We start from the raw sequence: 20,110 nt of genomic DNA on the forward strand, positions 1-20,110 counted from the left end.
TTATGGGGCTTTTTGCCTTCATTGATATACAGTAGCTTGACAGGAAATGGGGAGAAGACAGGAAAAGGGGGAAGACACCAGCAAAGGTCGTCGGGATTGGGACTCGAACCCGCGGCACGCTGTCAGGCTAGCCTAGGCTATAGATTACCAGCCTAGGTGCCCGGTCTGCTACGCTGGCCCAGGCCCACATTCATTTAATTAATGTGACTGGTTGCTACCTCCACGGCGCGAGGAATAACAAACAAAAAGCCAGCAACCTGCGCAGGCCAGTTCCACAACCATGGGCAGTTCCTCAGCATCTTAACAAATAAGGCTGATGAATTTTGCGAGTGCATAATTATGTACTAAAGTACAGCAGACCTAAGTGTATGTTTTATTGGTTAATTTCACTCACCATTACTAGAGCTGAAGACCTGCATGCGACTTCCTGAGAACGGAACCCTTCCATTCATTATGGCAGTTGCGCTCGCTAAAGTGAAACACTATCTCAGAGAAAGGCACTAAAAACAAAATCATGTTATAATAAGTCTAGGCCTCTGTTAGCCTGTATTTACAGTCTATAAATTGATTTGCAAATGTATATATTTTTGAATAATGTATGTATTTGTAAAACAAAAAGAAATGTGTTGGTGTACTGGCCAATCTAGATGGGGTGGGGGGGGGGGGCACAAAATACAATCTGAGCCCCAAAATGTCCCGTGTCCTGACACGTTGTGAGGTTGCAGATCTGCTATATTTTATTCACTAAAATCATTAATCGATTATTCTTTTATAATCGATTAGTTCGATTAACTTGTTGCAGCCCTATTTGACCTGTGTGTTTTGCAATGCCCATCTCTGAAAGTGGTTTGGTGGTTTGGTTGGTGACTTGACTTGTGGTGTCCCTTTGCTTGCCGTGGTGGGCTGATTGATGGCTCCTCCAGCACCGCACCGTGGGGCCTTCCCACGGGCCCATGCATGGCTGCTTTGTGGTTTCACTGATTGGGGGGACTGATTGACTGATTGATATTTACCCTGCCACACTTCAACCATCACTACATCTCTCTTTGAGTCTATGCAGTAACTGCACTACCTCCACAGTATATCTTTGTTGATGTTTTGTGGTTGATTTGGTCAGACTTTTTCCCAGTGGCCACCTGGTGGACGCAAGAGCCAACTGCTTGACTGCCTACCCGGATCTACTTGGTTTTTAGTGTAACGCACGTCCGGTTTGGGGCGTCTATTTTAGATGCTAAATAATTAGCGTCAATGCTAGCGAGCTAAAATGAGGCCATGCTTACTCTAGAAAGCGCCAATCGGGATCACCGGACAATCAGAGAAGACCTCAGAACGTTGCGCGTTTTGTCAAAACCATGGAGAGCTGCGTAGATTTAGAGTTATTCAGCTTTTTAGTCCGCCTGTATACGAGAAGTGAACGACAGTGTGCACGCACAAAACTGGCCTTAGGATCGCTGAAGAAGGAAAGGAAAAAATAAAAAAAATAAATCAGCGATCCGGTTTGATATCAATAATAAAGCTTATCTGACGGAACGTTCCGCCAGAAGCAGTTGCCGGTTGGATTCTATATGGCGGAACGTTCCGTCATGAGCAGTTTTTGTTTAATTAAATGCTATTATACCTACAGTACAATACCTTCAACCTCATAACAATTTGTCTAACAACAAAAGGCAATTGGATTTTTTTAAAGATATTTTTTTGCGGCTTACGCCTTTTATTGATTTTTTAAGGGATAGAAAGTAGGCTGACAGGAAACGGGAGAGAGATGGGGGGATGACATGCGGTAAAGGCCGTGTCGGGTCCGGGAGTCGAACCCGCGGCACACCGCGACTGGATCACCAGTCCGGTGCCCAGACCGTTACGCTACGGCCTGGGCCGGCAATTGGATTTTTAAGGAAATACACCAGTATTCTTTGTAAGCCTAAACTAGACTATTAACACATTTAGACCTGAGGCCGATTCTAAAAATGCTTTCTAAATCCTGACCTATAAAACTCGTATTCAAAAACGTATTAAAAAATGACCCATGTTGACCTATGTTGCTACATAGCAACAACTAGGGTTTCCCGTCCTAAATGGGTTAATTGGTGTACTGTAATATTTACAATTTACTGGTAATAATTGACAATTACTGGTCAGTGTTTGGGACTATTTCTTACTGTGAGTCAAGAAGTGCACGCGCATCCAAACATTTTGACAGGTGCTGGATCCGAAAAGAATGAAGAGATTACGCACAGTATACTGAGAGTGAGAGTATATACCTGACGAAGGCCAGTTCGTCCGAAACATAATTTTTTGTCCGCTCTGTTATTAAATTATTTTGGGAGCTTTTAAGACGGTGTGCAGATCCCTTCTTTCTCTTTACAAGCTTTTCAGTGCTGTCACCAATGCACAATGCAATCTCATATGTACGTGTGTGTATATTTCTATTACGTCCTCCCATTTTAAACAAAAATGAATGCCCAAATAATAATAATAATACAAAAATGTTAACCTAGTTTACAGAAACCTCACTTGTGTGTAACTAAGGATACATCCACTGGCTTCCCTCAAGTCCTCCCATTTTGAACAAATCAATACGCAAGCTTAGAAATAAGTGGTTGGTTAACCGCGTTTTCAGAAACGGCAACACTGTGTAAGGCTGCAAGGCATAAGGATATATTCCTTAAATGATCCTACACAAAATACATGGAGAACGTAATGGGACCGTCTGTGATTGATCCTTCTAATAAAGACTGGGAGTGACGAAGTGCAGAATAGCGATAGCTGATACGGAGTGGCTTTCCCCGGTGTATGTGTGTGTGTGTGTGTGTGTGTGTGTGTGTGTGTGTGTGTGTGTGTGTGTGTGGTGGAGACGTGGTGTTGTGAGGGAGAGAAAGTAGGGAGAGATGGAATATCATGTGACCTGACCAACAGCAGAATACCTCCTCCTCCTCCTCACGCTCTCATCTTTGTCTGCAGAGCGAAGCGAGGGAGCAGTATAGCACCCACCCTTCCTTAAAATAGGCTGTTGCAGAGAAAAGGCTTAAAATAGGCGCTCCATTAATTACAGCCTCGCTGAAATATGTATCAACCGCTGCCACCTTCAAACAACCAATGCTTTACTGTCACGGTCTTACTTACCATCTCTGTGTTCTGGGTGTTGGAGATTCCCCAGAAATCCTTAGACGTTTTTCTTTTTGTACGGAGATTCCCCAGACAATTCTGGAAAATAAATTAAAAGTTAGTTTCCATTCTCGGGCTAATGCTTGCTCATTGCGATCGCCTCTTTCACTTGGTTCTCTGAGGATGCCCGAAAGATCTGAATAAAGCAGACTTGGCCATTTTCTGCTGTCTGGTACAGAGATGCAGATCTTTGATTGGTTTACAGGCTTGTTATCCACGTTAAATTCAGCACCACATCACGCCTTAATTATAAAAATGTGTCATTTCGTTTCAGTTACTATCATTTTGTATTCATAAAAATGTTTGGTTTGGTTTCCCACTAGCATTATAGCGTTACATTTTTTTGTGTCTCTTTAATTGGAGCTATAATATTAAGGTTGTGACTGGTGACACTTAAACCCTACCTATATAATTTGTTGACCGCAGTTTCCCCTCTACGCCAGATTTCTTTGACAAAAATAGCCAATCTACAAGTTCCCACCGTGTTGCCTTGTGACCTGTTGTGAGCTTGCAGATATGCTATTTTTGCCAAATGGTTATGCCAGGCTCATGCCAGGGTTCATGTGGTTAAAGGCTTTGTGAAAGCGGTGTCCATGCTTACAAGTCTGATCGTTGGTTTTCTTGGCATATACTGTAGCTACCTTTATCCAGTGTGACTGGCCACACAGAGGCACTGAGTGTGTATGCAAGCAATATAGCCAATCCATAGTGGTGAACCTGTGTTAGCAACGTGGTTAATAAGCCATAGATGCAGTGTGTGCGATTTGGTGTTTGTGTGTAGCTGGTCTTCTATGTATACATGTTCAAGTCTGTGTATATGTCAGATTGTCTTTTGTGTCTCCATTACAGTATACAGTACTGTATGTGTAGTTTAGCAGTGTGCATGTCATGTTGTTGTATGGACCTTGTATCATGTATTCACAGTTTGTGACAATACCATATCATGTGATTGTGTCTTGGAATGTTTGTGATGGTTTTCATCGTCACATCACCCCAGGGTTGTCTTCCACCCCTTGTGGTATATGTGGTTGTCTGGAGCATCTCCTTCTCTTGCATGTATTTTTGTTCTTTGGATGGGTTGTCACGTGGGGCGTATTTGTATGGTTGGCGGGTGGGAGCTTGTGGTCGTTTTCATTGCCTGACCTTTTTATCACGGTTTCTACACCAGCCACCATGCATCTGTCTATTGAATGCCTGATCTCACCAGCCTGGCTGGCAAAGTGTCTGTCTCTACCTCTCGATGACCATACTGTGCTCTTCTCCCCCCCCCCCCCACCCCCCACCTTCTTCTGAATCTTCTCTTCTCCCAATTCTCCTTTCTTTCTCATCTCCTTGCCACTCCTCTTGTCCGCCCCTTCACTGCTCTCATTCTTTCCCTTCCCTTCATGTTGACACCCCCCTCTCCACCCCCCCCCCATCATTTTCTATCCGTTATCCTTACCTACACCTTCCCTTAATTTAATCTCTTCCTGCCTGTTTACGTCTCATCTCCTCTTCCTCTTTTCCTACCCCTCTCTCCTCTCTTCTCCTGTACACTCTGCCTCTTCCTATCATTTGTTCCCTCTCTCTCTCTCTCTCTCTCCCTCCCCCCCTCTTGCCTCTCTCTCTCCCAGGGGGAACCGTGAGAGTTCCAGCCGAGCGTCCAGCAGTCGCCAGAGCAGCACGGACAGCGACATGAAGTGCCTGGAGCCGCGGCCGTGGAGCAGCACGGACTCCGACAGCTCCAACTGTCGCACGCTGCGGCCGCCGGTCACCAAGGCCAGCAGCTTCTCTGGCATCTCCATCCTCACCCGGGGAGACAGTCTGGGCAGCAGCAAGGGCTCACAGGGCAGCTGCAGGGGCTCCCGCTCAGGTAAAGGGAGCTGGGGGGGGGGGGGGGGGGGGGGGGGGAGGGGGAGGACTGCATGGTGGCACCCACAGTGCGGGGTGCGTCGTGGGGCTTCCAGAGTTGTCTGTTAAAACCCATTCTGACCTGAGATCAGATTCTAAAAATGACTTCTACATCCTGACAGTTTTCCATTCTGACCTGAGATCAGATTCTAAAAATGTCTGTTTGAAAATGACAGTTTTCTGAAAAAGCTATGTTTCCATGTCAGTCGTTCTTTGATTTAAAAAAAATAGCAGACCTACAAGCTCGTAGCGCGCCACTCGGTGGCGCGCTATGAGCTTGTATATCTGCTATTTTTCAATAGCTAAAACATAACATGATGCTAACACCAAAAGGGGTTCCCGTACAGAATGGATTAACGTTCCACTCCAGTGACTCCTGGTTCAAAGACGAGAAGATTCATGGAGTGAGATGTGTTTACTGAAGAGACAGGCACCGATGTATTGGATTTGAATCTGAAGCCTGGGCTCTTCAGATTATTTGAACGTTAGTTTAGCATAGTTTTGAGTGTGAATATCTTATTCTTAACTCATTCAATTTTAACTGAAAGGAAAGATGGAAAAGGGCTTCAACAGGTTCAATGTTTTGTTGCATCCATGGAATTTGCCCCCGAAAGCGGTCCAAAAGGCACCTTATGCTTACTAGGTTACAGATGGAGGGCTCGTCTAAGAGACGGGTGGGGTTTTGGATAGGGAGTGTTGCTATTTCTACCGCATTTGGTGGTTTTTGTACACCCACAGCCAACTCTTCTCTATGTCTCCACCGTGCAGGCCTGCCCCTGGTGAGTCCAGACGTTTGTCCCCCAGCAGCGCCCCCTCAGTCCAGCCGTAGCCTGCTCCCCTGCCCCTCTCAGCAACCTCCGCAACAGCCTCAACCACAGAGCGCCCTGCTGCCCACGCCGCAGCAGCACCCCATGGGCAACCACATGATGGCTCAGGTACGCTATGTCTATCAGGTAAGGCAACGCTGCCTGCTCCCTTAACCACATGTTCTCCTGTGGCCAACAGAGCGTTGCCTCTCACAATATCCAAACGCTTCCGGTCATACAGTCTGGAACACGGACGCTGTTTTGACGATTAAGGGAGAGAGCGGATGTGAAGCCTCCTCCCCACTTCCATTTAATCTTTACAGACGAGCACATTTGTCCTAATGTAAATTAAAATCATCATAGCATATCACTGCTGTCGGGAAGAAACCACTTGACTCCAAAATGTTAATTTTTCAGGAAATGAAAAATATACATTTTTCAGGAAATTAAGAAAGAAAATAATTAAACAAAGCAATACTGCCTCATCAAAGTTGGTGTTGTGACTTTATATATTGTCAATTACTTACATGAGAGGGGGAGAGGTGGTGGAGTTGGCTGCTTTAGCAGTCAGTTTGAGGGTCCAAATCCAATGGATTTAAGAGGTTTTAGTTTTTTGTCTTCATTTGCTCAATCATTTTTTAACCAACACACAGACGCAAAGGGTGTTCAATAGCATTGATTTATGATTCTTATGAAACATAAACACCAATAGTGGAGTTAGGTGGTTTCTCCCCGACTGCTGCTTAGCATAAAGGGAAATTAAAAGATTTAAAAGGAAAGATATTTTAAACGGAAATGACAATCATAATGAATGGGATGGTCAGGAGGAGTTAGTGGGTTATTCTAGATCAGCTCTCCTCCTCGCGACCGGCTTGATGAATGCATTTCACTTATTCTCAACCTATTTTGATTGGCTGTTCATCTTTGAGTACACTTGGAAATCCTCCGTATTATTCCAACTGACAGCATTATGGATCTTGAGAGCCACTGCTGCAGATAACATGTCTTCCATGTCCTCGTGCCATATAGCAAAAATTAAAAAAATGACAATAGTTGCCATCTCCTCTTTGGGTTTTACACATAGTACAATCGTAGTTTTAAGTATATCAGTATTAAACTGCCTTTTCCCCACTTTTCCATTTTGTTCATTAACAACTTCTCCTCTGTTCTAACCCACATCTTTCTCTCCACCTGCCTATCAAACCTATACCTTCTCACCGGCTGGCTCCTCACCCTATTCTCTGTTTCTTTGCTTCCCCCCCACCTCTCTCTCTCTCTCTCTCTCTATCTCTCTCTCTCTCTCTCTCTCTCCCCCTCCGGTGGCGCACGCAGCCTGTGGCATCACTGCAGCCCTCTCAGCCTGTCTCCTATTCAAGCCCCTCCTGTCCCCAGGTTCTCCTGCCCATCGCTCCTCCCCAGCAGTACACAATGGTACTGTTACCTCTCTGGGAGACTGCTGTCTCTTAAAACACTTGCATATATCCAAGCAGAAAGTATTAAGGCCGTGACACACTGAAAAATAAAATAAAAGAGGTTACCGACGTGGCTTTCTGTGATGCTCCAACTAATTTTGGAGTGTCTGTGCCAGGCATCAACACAAAATGGAAGCTCTGAGAGAGAGGTTTTTGGGCACGTCCAGTGTGGCCGCAGCCATTGTAAACAACGTGTGTGTTTGTTAATGCCTCTTGCAGTGTGTCAGGGCCTTTGCACTGCTGTACCGTCATATTCTGTTGTTTGGGCAGTGCAACTACTACTTGCTGGAAACTGTGATTTACTCACATTAAACCATGCCCGACAAACTGCGAGAGAGGGCGAAATCTCAGAACGACGTTCGACCTAGGTTGTGACTGAATCATTTTAAGTCGGGGCTTTATTTTTTACGTCGCAGCGTGTTTTGAATTATACGTCGCAGCGTTAAGAATCCGTCGTGGCGTGAGGACTCGTCGCAGCGTTAAGAATCCGTCGTGGCGTGAGGACTCGTCGCGGCACTCGTCGGGGCTATATCTACCCGTTTGCGACGTAATTTGCCTTTGGTATTTGGTGGTATTTGGTGCATCGTGCCCGGCGATCGGCCCACGTGCCCGGGCGAGCCTGCGTTCCCGAGCTCTCACCTCTTTTGCGCACCGAAAAGAGCAGATCTACACCTCGGGGGGTCCCCGTGGACCGCACGTGTGTGTGTGTGTGTGTGTGTTAGAGACCTGTAAGCCCGTCTGGGCCTGGCCCGGCCCACCAAAACGGGCCGGGCCCGGGCCGACTTTGTCACTGCCCAACGGGCCCAGGGCCGGGCGGGCTCACGCACCATTATATACATTTTCCGATGTGAATTTCACCCAGACTGGACTTGCTTCAGCAGCGCGGCAGCATGCTCCATAGTGACGTGACAATAACCCCTCCGCAGTGTCCGCACACACACAAGCCACAAGGCAAGCACACTAAAATCTGGTCAAAACTATAAAGACTTTGAAACAACGTGTTTTACATTCTATCTCTCTCGCTCCGCGCCTAAACTCTCGTCCTCTCTCTCTCCTAATTATTGTGCAGCACAGCTGTACACACACACACACACACACACACCGAGTACTAAGTAAGTAGCCTATAGGCTACGGCTCCAAAAACATTAAATACTGCGGGAGCATTATTACCACACTAAACAAAGTTGGATTTGTACATTGCAGAAACTGCAGATACATAATGTAAGTGTTCTTATTATTGTCCGTCTACTCTGGGTTTTATAATGCAGCGTGAGTCCGCGATAGCCGATCTGCAAGCTCACAATGCGTTGCGCTGATTGACAGTGCACGTGCAGCAGCTACTGTATAAAATTATATTTAAGTAGGCTACTTTTTAGTGTGACGTCTGTGTGTTATTGACTTCTTGTTCCTTAATGTGGGTTTATCAGAGCGATATAGTGCAGCTGTGAGTCAGTGGGCTGCTGCTGCTGCGTCATTGCACCAATAGAGCGACCGCGGCGGCGGCACGCATGCTTGAAATATTAAATAAAAATATGCCGGGCACGGGCCTATATTTTAGGCCCGTGCAGGGCTCTAGTGTGTGTGTGTGTGTGTGTGTGTTAAATGTGGTCATTTAAATGTAGGCCTATTATATATACACGCACCATACAAGCACCTATATTATATAATATGTGTTATCGCATACAAATGGGCAATCAACATATAGCCACACCCCCCACCAGCAGATGTATATAAACATGGAACTGCGCTATGATATTAAAATGGACTGAGCTGTGATTGCGCCGTACTGCGCCGGCCGGTGGCCACTGGCCTATTATGCCTATAAATGCATATCATGCCTGTTGGTGAAATATAAACATCTAAAATGGTTCAGTAATAATTAGCATAAGTTATTATTAACGAAAAACATCTAATACTATTTTTTCTTTTTTTAAGATATTTTTTTGCGGCTTACGCCTTTTATTGATTTTTGAAGGGACAGACAGTAGGCTGACAGGAAACGGGAGAGAGATGGGGGGATGACATGCAGTAAAGGCCGTGTCGGGTCCGGGAGTCGAACCCGCGGCACACTGCGACTGGATTACCAGTCCGGTGCCCAGACCGTTACGCTACGGCCTGGGCCATCTAATACTATTTTAAATTGGTCTAGTAAAGTTAGTAACTAATCAGAAGCAGCAACCATGCAGAGCTATACCAATCAGATTAAATAGGCTATAAGCCTTAAACGCTTGACAAGCAATATTCAAAATACAACTATAGTTGTATTTACGCAGCAACAGGCCCTGATGCAGGATGGTCCAGAGTGCCCGTCCCCCACCCTGTCCCCCACCCCATGTGGACCCTTGGGGTCCCTATGCACTTTGTGTAGAAGCTGCGTAGCCCCATACTGAAAAGAGGACGATTTTACGCACAGAGCGCAAGGCAATGTGATTACGATCGTCCTTCTGGGGGGGAGGGGGGTCCCTGGGCGACCCCCCAACACAATAGATAACCTACAAAGACATATGAATTTATATACAAGGCTATATTAATTTAGCCGATCATCAAAGCTCACCGCCCCCCTAGCATCTGTCTGTCTGTCTGTCTGTCATATAGAAATTAAAGAATTATGGCTCACAGCTCAGTCCATTTTAATATCATAGCGCAGTTCCATGTTTATATACATCTGCTGGTGGGGGGTGCTGCTATATGTTGATTGTCCATTTGTATGCGATAACACATATTATATAATATAGGTGCTTGTATGGTGCGTGTATATATAATAGGCCTACATTTAAATGACCACATTTAACACACACACACACACACTAGAGCCCTGCACGGGCCTAAAATATAGGCCCGTGCCCGGCCCGGGGCCCGTGGAGTTAAGGCCCGTCCGGCCCTAAGCCTGTTGGTACAGTCCAGAAACGGCCCGGGCCCGGCCCGGAAGCCCAACATATTTTTATTTAATATTTCAAGCATGCGTGCCGCCGCCGCGGTCGCTCTGTTGGTGCACGGACGCATCAGCAGCAGCCTACTGACTCACAGCTGCACTATATCGCTCTGATAAACCCACATTAAGGAACAAGAAGTCAATAACACACAGACGTCACACTAAAAAGTAGCCTACTTAAATATAATTTTATACAGTAGCTGCTGCACGTGCACTGTCAATCAGCGCAACACGTTGTGAGCTTGCTCACAACGCAACTCGAGAACCGTTCGCCCCACCGACTTCAAATTCGACACACACGTTCCACACACCCACAGGGAGTGCAGTGCCCGGTCTCGAGTCGGTCGGACCCACGGTTGTCCAGAACCGCCACAAAAGGCCCTTTTCATTTGGCGGCCATCTTGAAAAATGGTGGCCATTTAGTTTTTTCAAGTGGACAACGTACTTTTCTGAGAGAGTAGGTTCTGAAGCACTTGTGTACCAAATTTGGTGCTTGTACCATAAAGTGAACGATCGTGTCATTAATATCCTCCACTAATACTGAAAACAATCAAATGCATGCAAACAAGTTTTGCCGTGCCTACTTTGACACCTCCAATGTGATTACAGCCGGAGTGTGTTGGGGACATTGGAGTTAATTTCACACTTCACTCCCACATTAATGCCTGTTTTGGACATGCCATAGATGACAATTCTCAAAAATATTCTAGGCCGTATGTGAGGACTTAAGTTGTTTCGAAGCTCATATCTCTCAGTACCTTTACTTACACAACACTTTGCTCCTGTTGACAGTCATGATATTGCTCTAGACCAGTGGTTCCCTAAACATTTTAGCCTGTGACCAAAAAGAACATTTTGATGTCTCCCCGGGATCAAAAACTAGTGAAAATAGCAGATCTACAAGCTCACAACATGTCGCTTTGTGCCACGTTGTGAGCTTGTAGATCTGCTATTTTCACTACTACTTAAACTTTTGTTTTCAAATTTATGGAATTTCTTAGATTTTTCTTTCGTTATCTTCATGAAATCACTTTGCTTTGTTTGGGATACGGGGCTGTCTAGAGAGTAGACCATCATCTAGGTCGGACATGGGTCAGGCAGAGAACTTCACATGTTGGGCATGTCCAGGCCATATATGGGCATATAATATGCCGACTTGCAGTGACGTCGGTCATGTCCAGTCCATATATGTTCTGGACTTTATGACGTGTCAATGTTGGCCTTAATGTCGTTATTTAAAGGGCTTTTACAGACGGTTTTCAATTAGAATTAGTTTACTTGTGCATCTTATCTAGTTTATTGATTAGTTCATAGCACAGAGGAACTGAGTCCAAATGTTGAAGTGGCTGTTTTTTGCTCTACTTGTCGGGTCCGCACTGGCCAGTGACGTGCTCGAGTTCACAGATGATGATTTTGACAAAAAGATCGGAGCAGATGAGCTCGTCCTGGTGAAGTTCTTTGCTCCCTGGTGTGGCCATTGTAAACGACTGGCACCCGAGTATGAGGCCGCTGCCACCAGGCTGAAAGGCATCGTCTCATTGGCCAAAGTTGACTGCACAGCCAACGACAAGGTCTGCAACAAGTATGGAATTGGCGGCTACCCGACTGTGAAGATCTTCAGGGATGGCGTGGACTCGGGTCGTTACGATGGCCCCAGGACCGCAGATGGCATCGTCAGCCACCTTACAAAGCTGGCTCTGCCGTCTTCGGTGGAACTCAAGACTGAAGCGGATTTTGAGAAGTACATTGCAGGACCCGATCCCAGTGTTATTGGGTTCTTTGCCGACAGTGGAAGCACCTCCCAGGCCGATTTCCTGAAGGCAGCCAGTGCTTTGGGTCGGCCTTACCGTTTTGCCCACACCAACCTAGAGTCTCTTCTCCAGCAACACGCAGAGGGAGTCACCCTGTTTCGCCCGGCACAACTCCGCAGCAAGTTCGAGGACAGCTCAGTGGTGTTCAGCGCGAAGAAGTTCACCAGCAACAAGATCAAGAAGTTCGTCAAGAACAACTACTTCGGCATGTGCCCTCTCATGACGGAGGGCAACGAGGAACACCTTAAAGGGGATAAGGACCTGCTCGTGGCCTACTATGATTTGGATTACAACAAGAACCCTAAGGTCTCCCACTACTGGAGGAACAGGGTGATGAAGGTTGCCAAACGATTCCTGGACGAGGGGATGGAGTTGAGATTTGCTGTTGCAAACAAGAACCTGTTCAGCCAAGACGTGTCACAACTGGGCCTGGACGGGAGCACAGGAGAGCTGCCTGTGATCGGCATCCTTAGCGACAGTGGACTCAAACACGTCATGACGGAGGAGTTCACTCGTGATGGGAAGGCCCTGGAGCAATTCCTTCACGACTACTTTGACGGTACTCTGAACCGCGTCTAAGCCTTTGCTGATCCTAGAGAACAACAATGGACCGGTCAAGGTGTGGTGTCTGCGAATTTTGACTCCATCGTAAACTATTACAATAACCCAGAGATTTGTGTAAAGAAATAATCTGAACATTTTCAAGGTATTTCTTTTTTTTTTATGTTCAGAAATAGCAGATGTACAAGCAATCTATTTCTGAATAACCAACGCTCAAATGGGTTAAACTTTTTTTTTTTAAGATTTTAGTTTTTGTTTTAGGGTTTTTTTCTGGTTCACGTCAAGACATGAATCGAACCTGTGACTAGGTATCATGCATCAGAGGCTATTACACACCTTAACCAAGTGGTTAAGGCCTTAACCAAGGCCAAGTGGCCTAAATACAAAGAATTGGGAGAGAAGCTGGTCGGCAAGCCTAGCGTTGTCATTTGCCAATATGAACACAACGTCCAACGATGAGCCTTCCCCGTAAGAAGTCCCAGTATTCCCCACAATCTACTGCTCTACCTGTTGGACAGAACCCAAATATATACGAGGGAGGTCGCGAGGTCAACGTCTTAAACTCCTACCCGAAGAGGTAGACCACCAACCCCCTGATTGCTCAGGAGAAGCCAAAGACGTTGGAGCTATAATATGGTGAATGTAGTGATGGCCATGGCGTTCCTGAAGTGAAACAAATGATAGCAAAGAGGGGGAAAAAAATTGCTATAATTTGAATGTTGTTTTTTTGCAAGTTGGAGATGCATGCCTCGCCCTGTAAGTTGGAAATGGATGCCCCACCCAGATATTATGTCTGTATCCCTTTTATGCCCTGTCCCGAGCCTGGGAGGAGGCCTTTTTGGGGTGGTTTTGGACAACCGTGGGTACGACCGACTTAACACCGGGCGCTGCACTCCCTGTTGTGGTGTGGAACGAGTGTGTCGAATTTGAAGTCGGTGGGGCGAACGGTTGTCGAGTTACATGGATTACAGACGTACGTACACAGAGACTTTTATAGGCATTTATAGTTGCTTTATGTTTTTGCTTTTCTTTTTTCTTTACTGCTCTGTAAAGTACCTTGCTCTGCATTCATGTCTTGGAAGGTGCTATATAAATAAAGTTTATATATACGGTCATCATTTTTATTTATTTTTTTATTTATACTTTTATATATATATATTTATTTTTTTGCAAAATTATAAGGTTATATTGTCCAGATCGCTCAATGTTTTCTCCTTGTGTGAGGAAGCTAAGTTGTCTCCATCAACCAACTAAATGTCTGTTTGCAGCTGTCCACCGCTGCCTAGGGATGGATATCGTTGGGGTATTTTTTATCCGGTACTGATTCCGGTTCTGCTTATCGATTCCGGTTCCTAACGGTTCCCTATTTCGGTTCCAAATGGTATAAAATAACTGTTTATTAAAAATAATAGGTCAAATGTTTCTTTAACAAAAAGTTTTATTCCTATTTATTGCCTTAGTCAATTTAAGACATATAGGCTAATGAATAGAGTAACATATTATCCTTTATTCAACTGTACGTTGAGGATAAGGGTGAGAATAAGACAATAACACATTTTGACAATAACAAAAGAAAGCTCAGACTGAGGAGCACTGCAACACACACCGTCTCACACAGTCTCTCACGCTCACACACACGCACGCACACACACACACACAAACTTTTAATATCATTAGGCCAATATTTGCTCTTTATGATTATGATAGTATATGTGCGTGTGATGTGTACATTCAAACTGTAGGATCGGTTATTGTCACGGACAGAAGTGATTCTTTCCTTTTCCAACTGCGTGCGTTGGGAGTGCAGTCAGAGCCATTAATTAGAAACTCTGTACAGCTGTGAGAGACTCTGCCTTTGATGTGTAAAATCACACTTGTGTGAACTGTGAAGTGAGCGGCACCATTTATCATGATTATGTCGCTTTGTGTGTGTGCCCCTCGTGGCCTAAAGAGTTTATACGGAATAAAACGTTCCTTAAAAGGTCCATAGGCTTGGCTGCCACATGTCGTCACGGTCATTTGGCAGCCTCTGTGGCACCCATAGCACATTTATTTTGCCATTGACTTGGCCTAAAAAGTTAAAAGTCCATAGACTTTGCTGCCACATGACATCCCTGAAGGCACACACAAAGCCACGAGTTGGAGCGGCTAGCACCACTCAAACAATGATGGCATGACTTCCAAATTAGTCAATTAGTAAAAAGTGTATATGTTAGGCACCTGTCATATTTCATAGTATTCTAAATCTATAATCCTGACCCACCAGCACTAACATTATTCTGGTCTCTTCCAGGGAGACGAGCTGGCGCCACAGTTCAACCAGATGACGCTGAGTCGGCAGGGCTCCAGCGAGAACCCTGAGCCTCCCCCCATGTACCAGCCCCCTCCCACCGTGCTGTCCCAGCACCCCCCTCCACAGACCAGTTACATTATGGCCACCACGGGTCAGCCTATGGCCCCTCCATCTGGCTACCAGCCAAACACTGGCCACCCCCATCCACCACCCCCTCCGCCGCCTCCGTCCCAACAACCACCTCCACAGGGTTACATGCAGCCCCCTCCACCGCCTCCGTCCCAACAACCACCTCCACAGGGTTACATGCAGCCCCCTCCACCACAACAGGTATGATACCACCTCCACAGGGTTACATGCAGCCCCCTCCACCACAACAGGTATGATACCACCTCCACAGGGTTACATGCAGCCCCCTCCACCACAACAGGTATGATACCACCTCCACAGGGTTACATGCAGCCCCCTCCACCACAACAGGTATGATACCACCTCCACAGGGTTACATGCAGCCCCCTCCACCACAACAGGTATGATACCACCTCCACAGGGTTACATGCAGCCCCCTCCACCACAACAGGTATGATACCACCTCCACAGGGTTACATGCAGCCCCCTCCACCACAACAGGTATGATACCACCTCCACAGGGTTACATGCAGCCCCCTCCACCACAACAGGTATGATACCACCTCCACAGGTTTACATGCAGCCCCCTCCACCACAACAGGTATGATACCACCTCCACAGGGTTACATGCAGCCCCCTCCACCACAACAGGTATGATACCACCTCCACAGGGTTACATGCAGCCCCCTCCACCACAACAGGTATGATACCACCTCCACAGGGTTACATGCAGCCCCCTCCACCACAACAGGTATGATACCACCTCCACAGGGTTACATGCAGCCCCCTCCACCACAACAGGTATGATGAACCACCTCCACAGGGTTACATGCAGCCCCCTCCACCACAACAGGTATGATACCACCTCCACAGGGTTACATGCAGCCCCCTCCACCACAACAGGTATGATACCACCTCCACAGGGTTACATGCAGCCCCCTCCACCGCCTCCATCCCAACAACCACCTCCACAGGGTTACATGCAGCCCCCTCCACCACAACAGGTATGATACCACCTCCACAGGGTTACATGCAGCCCCCTCCACCACAACAGGTATGATACCACCTCCACAGGGTTACATGCAGCCCCCTCCACCACAACAGGTATGATGAACCACCTCCACAGGGTTACATGCAGCCCCCTCCACCACAACAGGTATGATACCACCTCCACAGGGTTACATGCAGCCCCCTCCACCACAACAGGTATGATACCACCTCCACAGGGTTACATGCAGCCCCCTCCACCACAACAGGTATGATACCACCTCCACAGGGTTACATGCAGCCCCCTCCACCACAACAGGTATGATACCACCTCCACAGGGTTACATGCAGCCCCCTCCACCACAACAGGTATGATGGCTTCCTTCACAGCCTTAGAAGATCATTACCAATACCGTTACAGAAGTCATTTGTGTTTAGCTCAGAGGATGAGGACCATAGAAGAAGACATGATTTTAAACATCGGTTCGCTCGGACTACACTAAAACAAATGTGCACTTCTGTTACAGGTATAAAGTTATGGAATTCACAAAACCAGGAGTTGAAGAGTTGTACGACAGTGTTTCAGTTTAAGAAAGTGTTTAAAAAGGAAAATAATTATAAAATATGAATTAGAAGGTTAGATATAAGTGTTCTTTTGTTCCCTCAGCGTTTCTTTTGTTCTCTTATTGAGCTCTATGTTCTTTTGTCTTTGTTGTTTTTCTTTCTTTTTTATTTGATGTAATCATGGTGATGTAAAATGTATGGTTTTGTAGCAGCATCAATTAGATGTTTATTTTATTTTATGATAGGGGCAGGTTAAAATAAGATTTATCTTCTTCCTGCTCCTTTTCTTTTCTGGTTTGAAATATGTAAAAAAAATAAGTACAAAGTAAAATGAATACAATCATGTAAAACCATAACTGAAATGAAATAAATAAATATGAGATGAAATAATATGAAATGAAATATCGTAGATGGATCAAATGCTATTCACTAATAATTGTATGAAACCAGAATTAGGCACTCCTTTTTTGGATGACATTTGATTGCTGCCTCCATTACCTCAATCTTACGGCAACTACGCCTGTACATGGGAAACATTCCACGTAGCTGGAAAATATCAGCGACCAAAGCTTTCTACTGTACATAGCTAACCAGTGCGCAGATTGAGTGAAAAGGTGTGAACTGTCAACGTGTGTGATTCCTGTGACAGAGGGGTTGGAGAGTGTCCTCTTTCCACTGAGCAGAATGCTACACGTCGCCTTCTCACTTGTGCACTCAGTCAACCAACCAGTCAACATGTCGCACTCTTCTGCTCTCTCCTTGCTGACCTGTTGCAGCTTTGCATCCATAAAGCATTCATTAACATTCACTAGAGGAGAGGGAACACAATTGATCACTTTACAGTAGGAGCGTGTAACTACTGTTCAGAGAAATGTAGAGATGGAAACTCGTGAACCACACCGGTGTCAAGTTTGTCAGTGTAGATTTATATGGTAAAGGGTGTGTTTACAATTTCCCATGGTCATTAAAAGGTTGCTGAACATACCAGAATAATTGAGTTGGTGTTTGCTAAACATCATTGCTTGGATGTTTGAGAAGTATCTGTTCTCCAGGGAATATTTTCGGCTAGACTTTTCAAATTAGTCCATGCTTTAAAATCTATTAAAGTGCAGTGATGACTTACCTTTGACAAACTGTTAAATTGGTAAACTACAATATTTGGAAAATGGTCAGCTGCAATGTAATGTATACTGTGAGACGTTGTAAATGCGCTAAACATGCCAGACTGCCCGATGTTGTCTTTTAACCACTGGTCCTCTATCTACAGTATAGCATTTCATTAATGCTTACCTACAACTCCAGTCTGTTTCTACTGCAGCACGATTAATAGAGAGCAATCAAAGTACATTGTACTGTTTACATTTTATTTTGTAGCAGAAAGGCTGGTATTGTAGTCGCTGTACCGCGCTGTTGTGACGAAAAGATAGCTGAGCCAGAAGGCAAAGCTCTTGGTCTACCGAGCAATCTTCGTTCCTACTCTTACCTCATCATCATTAAGTGTGGGTCATGACCGAAAGAATAAGGTACAATCTTCTCAGACGGGTGGCTGTCCTCTCCCTTAGAGACAAGTTCAGTCACAAACTCGGGAGTAGAGCCACTGTTCCTTCGCTTTGAAAGCAGCCAGCTTTACGAGGACGAGGACAGCCCACGCTAATATACGTGGATGTACTCAAGAACGACGCAGGAGCGCAAAGTACCAACGAACTGGCCAGATGTATGGAGAACCGGGATGACTGGAAACGACGATGGAGGGCTCGTCTGAGGACGACCTAGAGAGAGCTTATAGTAGGTGGTTTGAGCATCTAGTCATGCCTCCCACTGGTAGGTGACTCGCCTCGGCATCTCCTAGGAGGAAGTTGCTAATGTTGCCCCTGTGACCCGACTCTGGATAAGCAGTTGAAGATGGATGATGAAAGCACATTTTTTATTTGTTTATTTTTTTTAACCTTTTTCTATACTTAGACGTCTTTGGTTTCCACTTTCCAGATGATTACAACATGCAGTGGTGACAGACAGCTCGCAAATCTAGACCGTTCAAACTTTGTGTGGCATGTTTCTGTCCAGTGTTTTATCTGCCGCCTCCAGTTTGGATGTTCTTTTTATAGTTTTTTTACCTCCTTTGCAACGTATCTACCCATGCTCTGTACTTTTCGTCCCTCTCCGTGCCTCTCGCTCTATCCTCTTGTCCTCTGATGTTCATGCGGTATTGACTGGGAAGGGAAAGCATACATACGGCGGTGGTGTTTGGTGTGTGGGTGGACGACAATGGAACAGAAGAGCAACTATTGACACCGCTGTACCCCCTGTGGACACCGGGTTGCTTGCGATCCATGTCATGTATGCAGATGAAGGCAGAGGCAGCAACTATCGATCCTCCTAACTTTCACTTGCTCTCCCTCTCTGTCCTTTTGATGTGCCTGTAGGGATCTATAGGGATGTTGTGGAAAGCGAGTATAGCTGCATTATATGGGGCAATTAGAGTACGTGTACCGGAAGCAGACAACTAACAAACCATTTTGTATGTTTTCTTTTTCTTTTTTTTCCCTCCCCACTTTAGTCATCATGCCGTTTGATTCCTCCCCACACATTTCCATGTTGTTGTTGTATCATACCGACTCACGAGGAGCACCCACCGGGAGGACATAGAGCCTCAAACACTCGCCCCGGCCTGTAGTTGTAGTAATATGTGCAGTGATACTTTTCACCCTCCCGCACACGTTCAGTTTTGTTATTTTCTGATGTTTGAAGCTACGCTTTTTAAAGTCCAGCTTCATGGCACTAAGGAAATGCGAGAAACACTTATCTACATAGACATGCATCGAAACCTGAAGCTAGTCCTTAGTGTTGACGCTGTATATGTGAATTGGGGCACAATGGATTCGAAAATCAGCCACTAAAAAGTTGTGTTGGCTGATAATTTTCCTATTGATAATTGATTCATTTTCCCTTCCATTCCCGCCCTTTCGTTAGTCACCCCACGCCTCAATATATGGTCACACCTTGTGACATCACACCTCCACATATGCTCATGCCTTGTGACATCACCATGACATCACGCCTCTATATATGGTCACGCCTCATGACATCACCATGACATCACGCCTCTATATATGGTCACGCCTCATGACATCACGCCTCCATATATGCTCACACCTCGTGACATGTCACGCCACCATATATGAACATCACATCTAACCCTGGATAACCATACATGGAGAACACTGGATCATCACCTAGATCTGCATATATGGAGCCAGTCCAGCAACTATATATGACCTCAAACCCTTAGATCTCCATATATGGAGCTGACCTGTTCTGACATTCCATTTGTTGATGTGACCTCATCAAACCCTGTACACTCAAGACACGGGTTGCATATATGGCCAGTACAGAATTCATTCCATATGTTGATCTGACCCCCCATGCCAAAGCGCCAGTGCTCGCAGGCGGATGTGTGCACACGACCTCCCCCTGCTTGTCGCCCCCGGGGCGTCTTACTGGTA

The 20,110-nt window shown here is 45.8% G+C and overlaps 1 protein-coding gene and 1 pseudogene across 7 annotated transcripts in view; both read left to right on the top strand.

The window, feature by feature from the left end:
* r3hdm2 (R3H domain containing 2) overlaps window positions 1-20,110 on the top strand; it is a gene marked incomplete at its 3' end in the record, with an annotated part of 61,486 nt that overhangs the window by 21,221 nt on the left and 20,155 nt on the right. For 4 of the 6 annotated variants that reach the window (XM_083771928.1, XM_083771930.1, XM_083771929.1 and 1 more), the window contains 4 exons: window positions 4,776-5,014; window positions 5,821-5,987; window positions 7,191-7,289; window positions 14,928-15,257. In XM_083771928.1, coding sequence (XP_083628054.1) covers window positions 4,776-5,014; window positions 5,821-5,987; window positions 7,191-7,289; window positions 14,928-15,257 — 835 coding nt within the window. The remainder of the gene's footprint in view (window positions 1-4,775; window positions 5,015-5,820; window positions 5,988-7,190; window positions 7,290-14,927; window positions 15,258-20,110) is intronic. The other 2 variants (XM_083771932.1, XM_083771933.1) reach the window with 1 other exon arrangement.
* LOC310863710 (protein disulfide-isomerase A3-like) lies at window positions 11,597-12,763 on the top strand (annotated as a pseudogene). The gene has a single exon. The product of its transcript is annotated as a protein disulfide-isomerase A3-like (transcript).

This window comes from Protomyctophum parallelum (assembly GCF_964188405.1).
Source record: "Protomyctophum parallelum genome assembly, chromosome: 8".
NCBI lineage: Eukaryota > Metazoa > Chordata > Actinopteri > Myctophiformes > Myctophidae > Protomyctophum > Protomyctophum parallelum.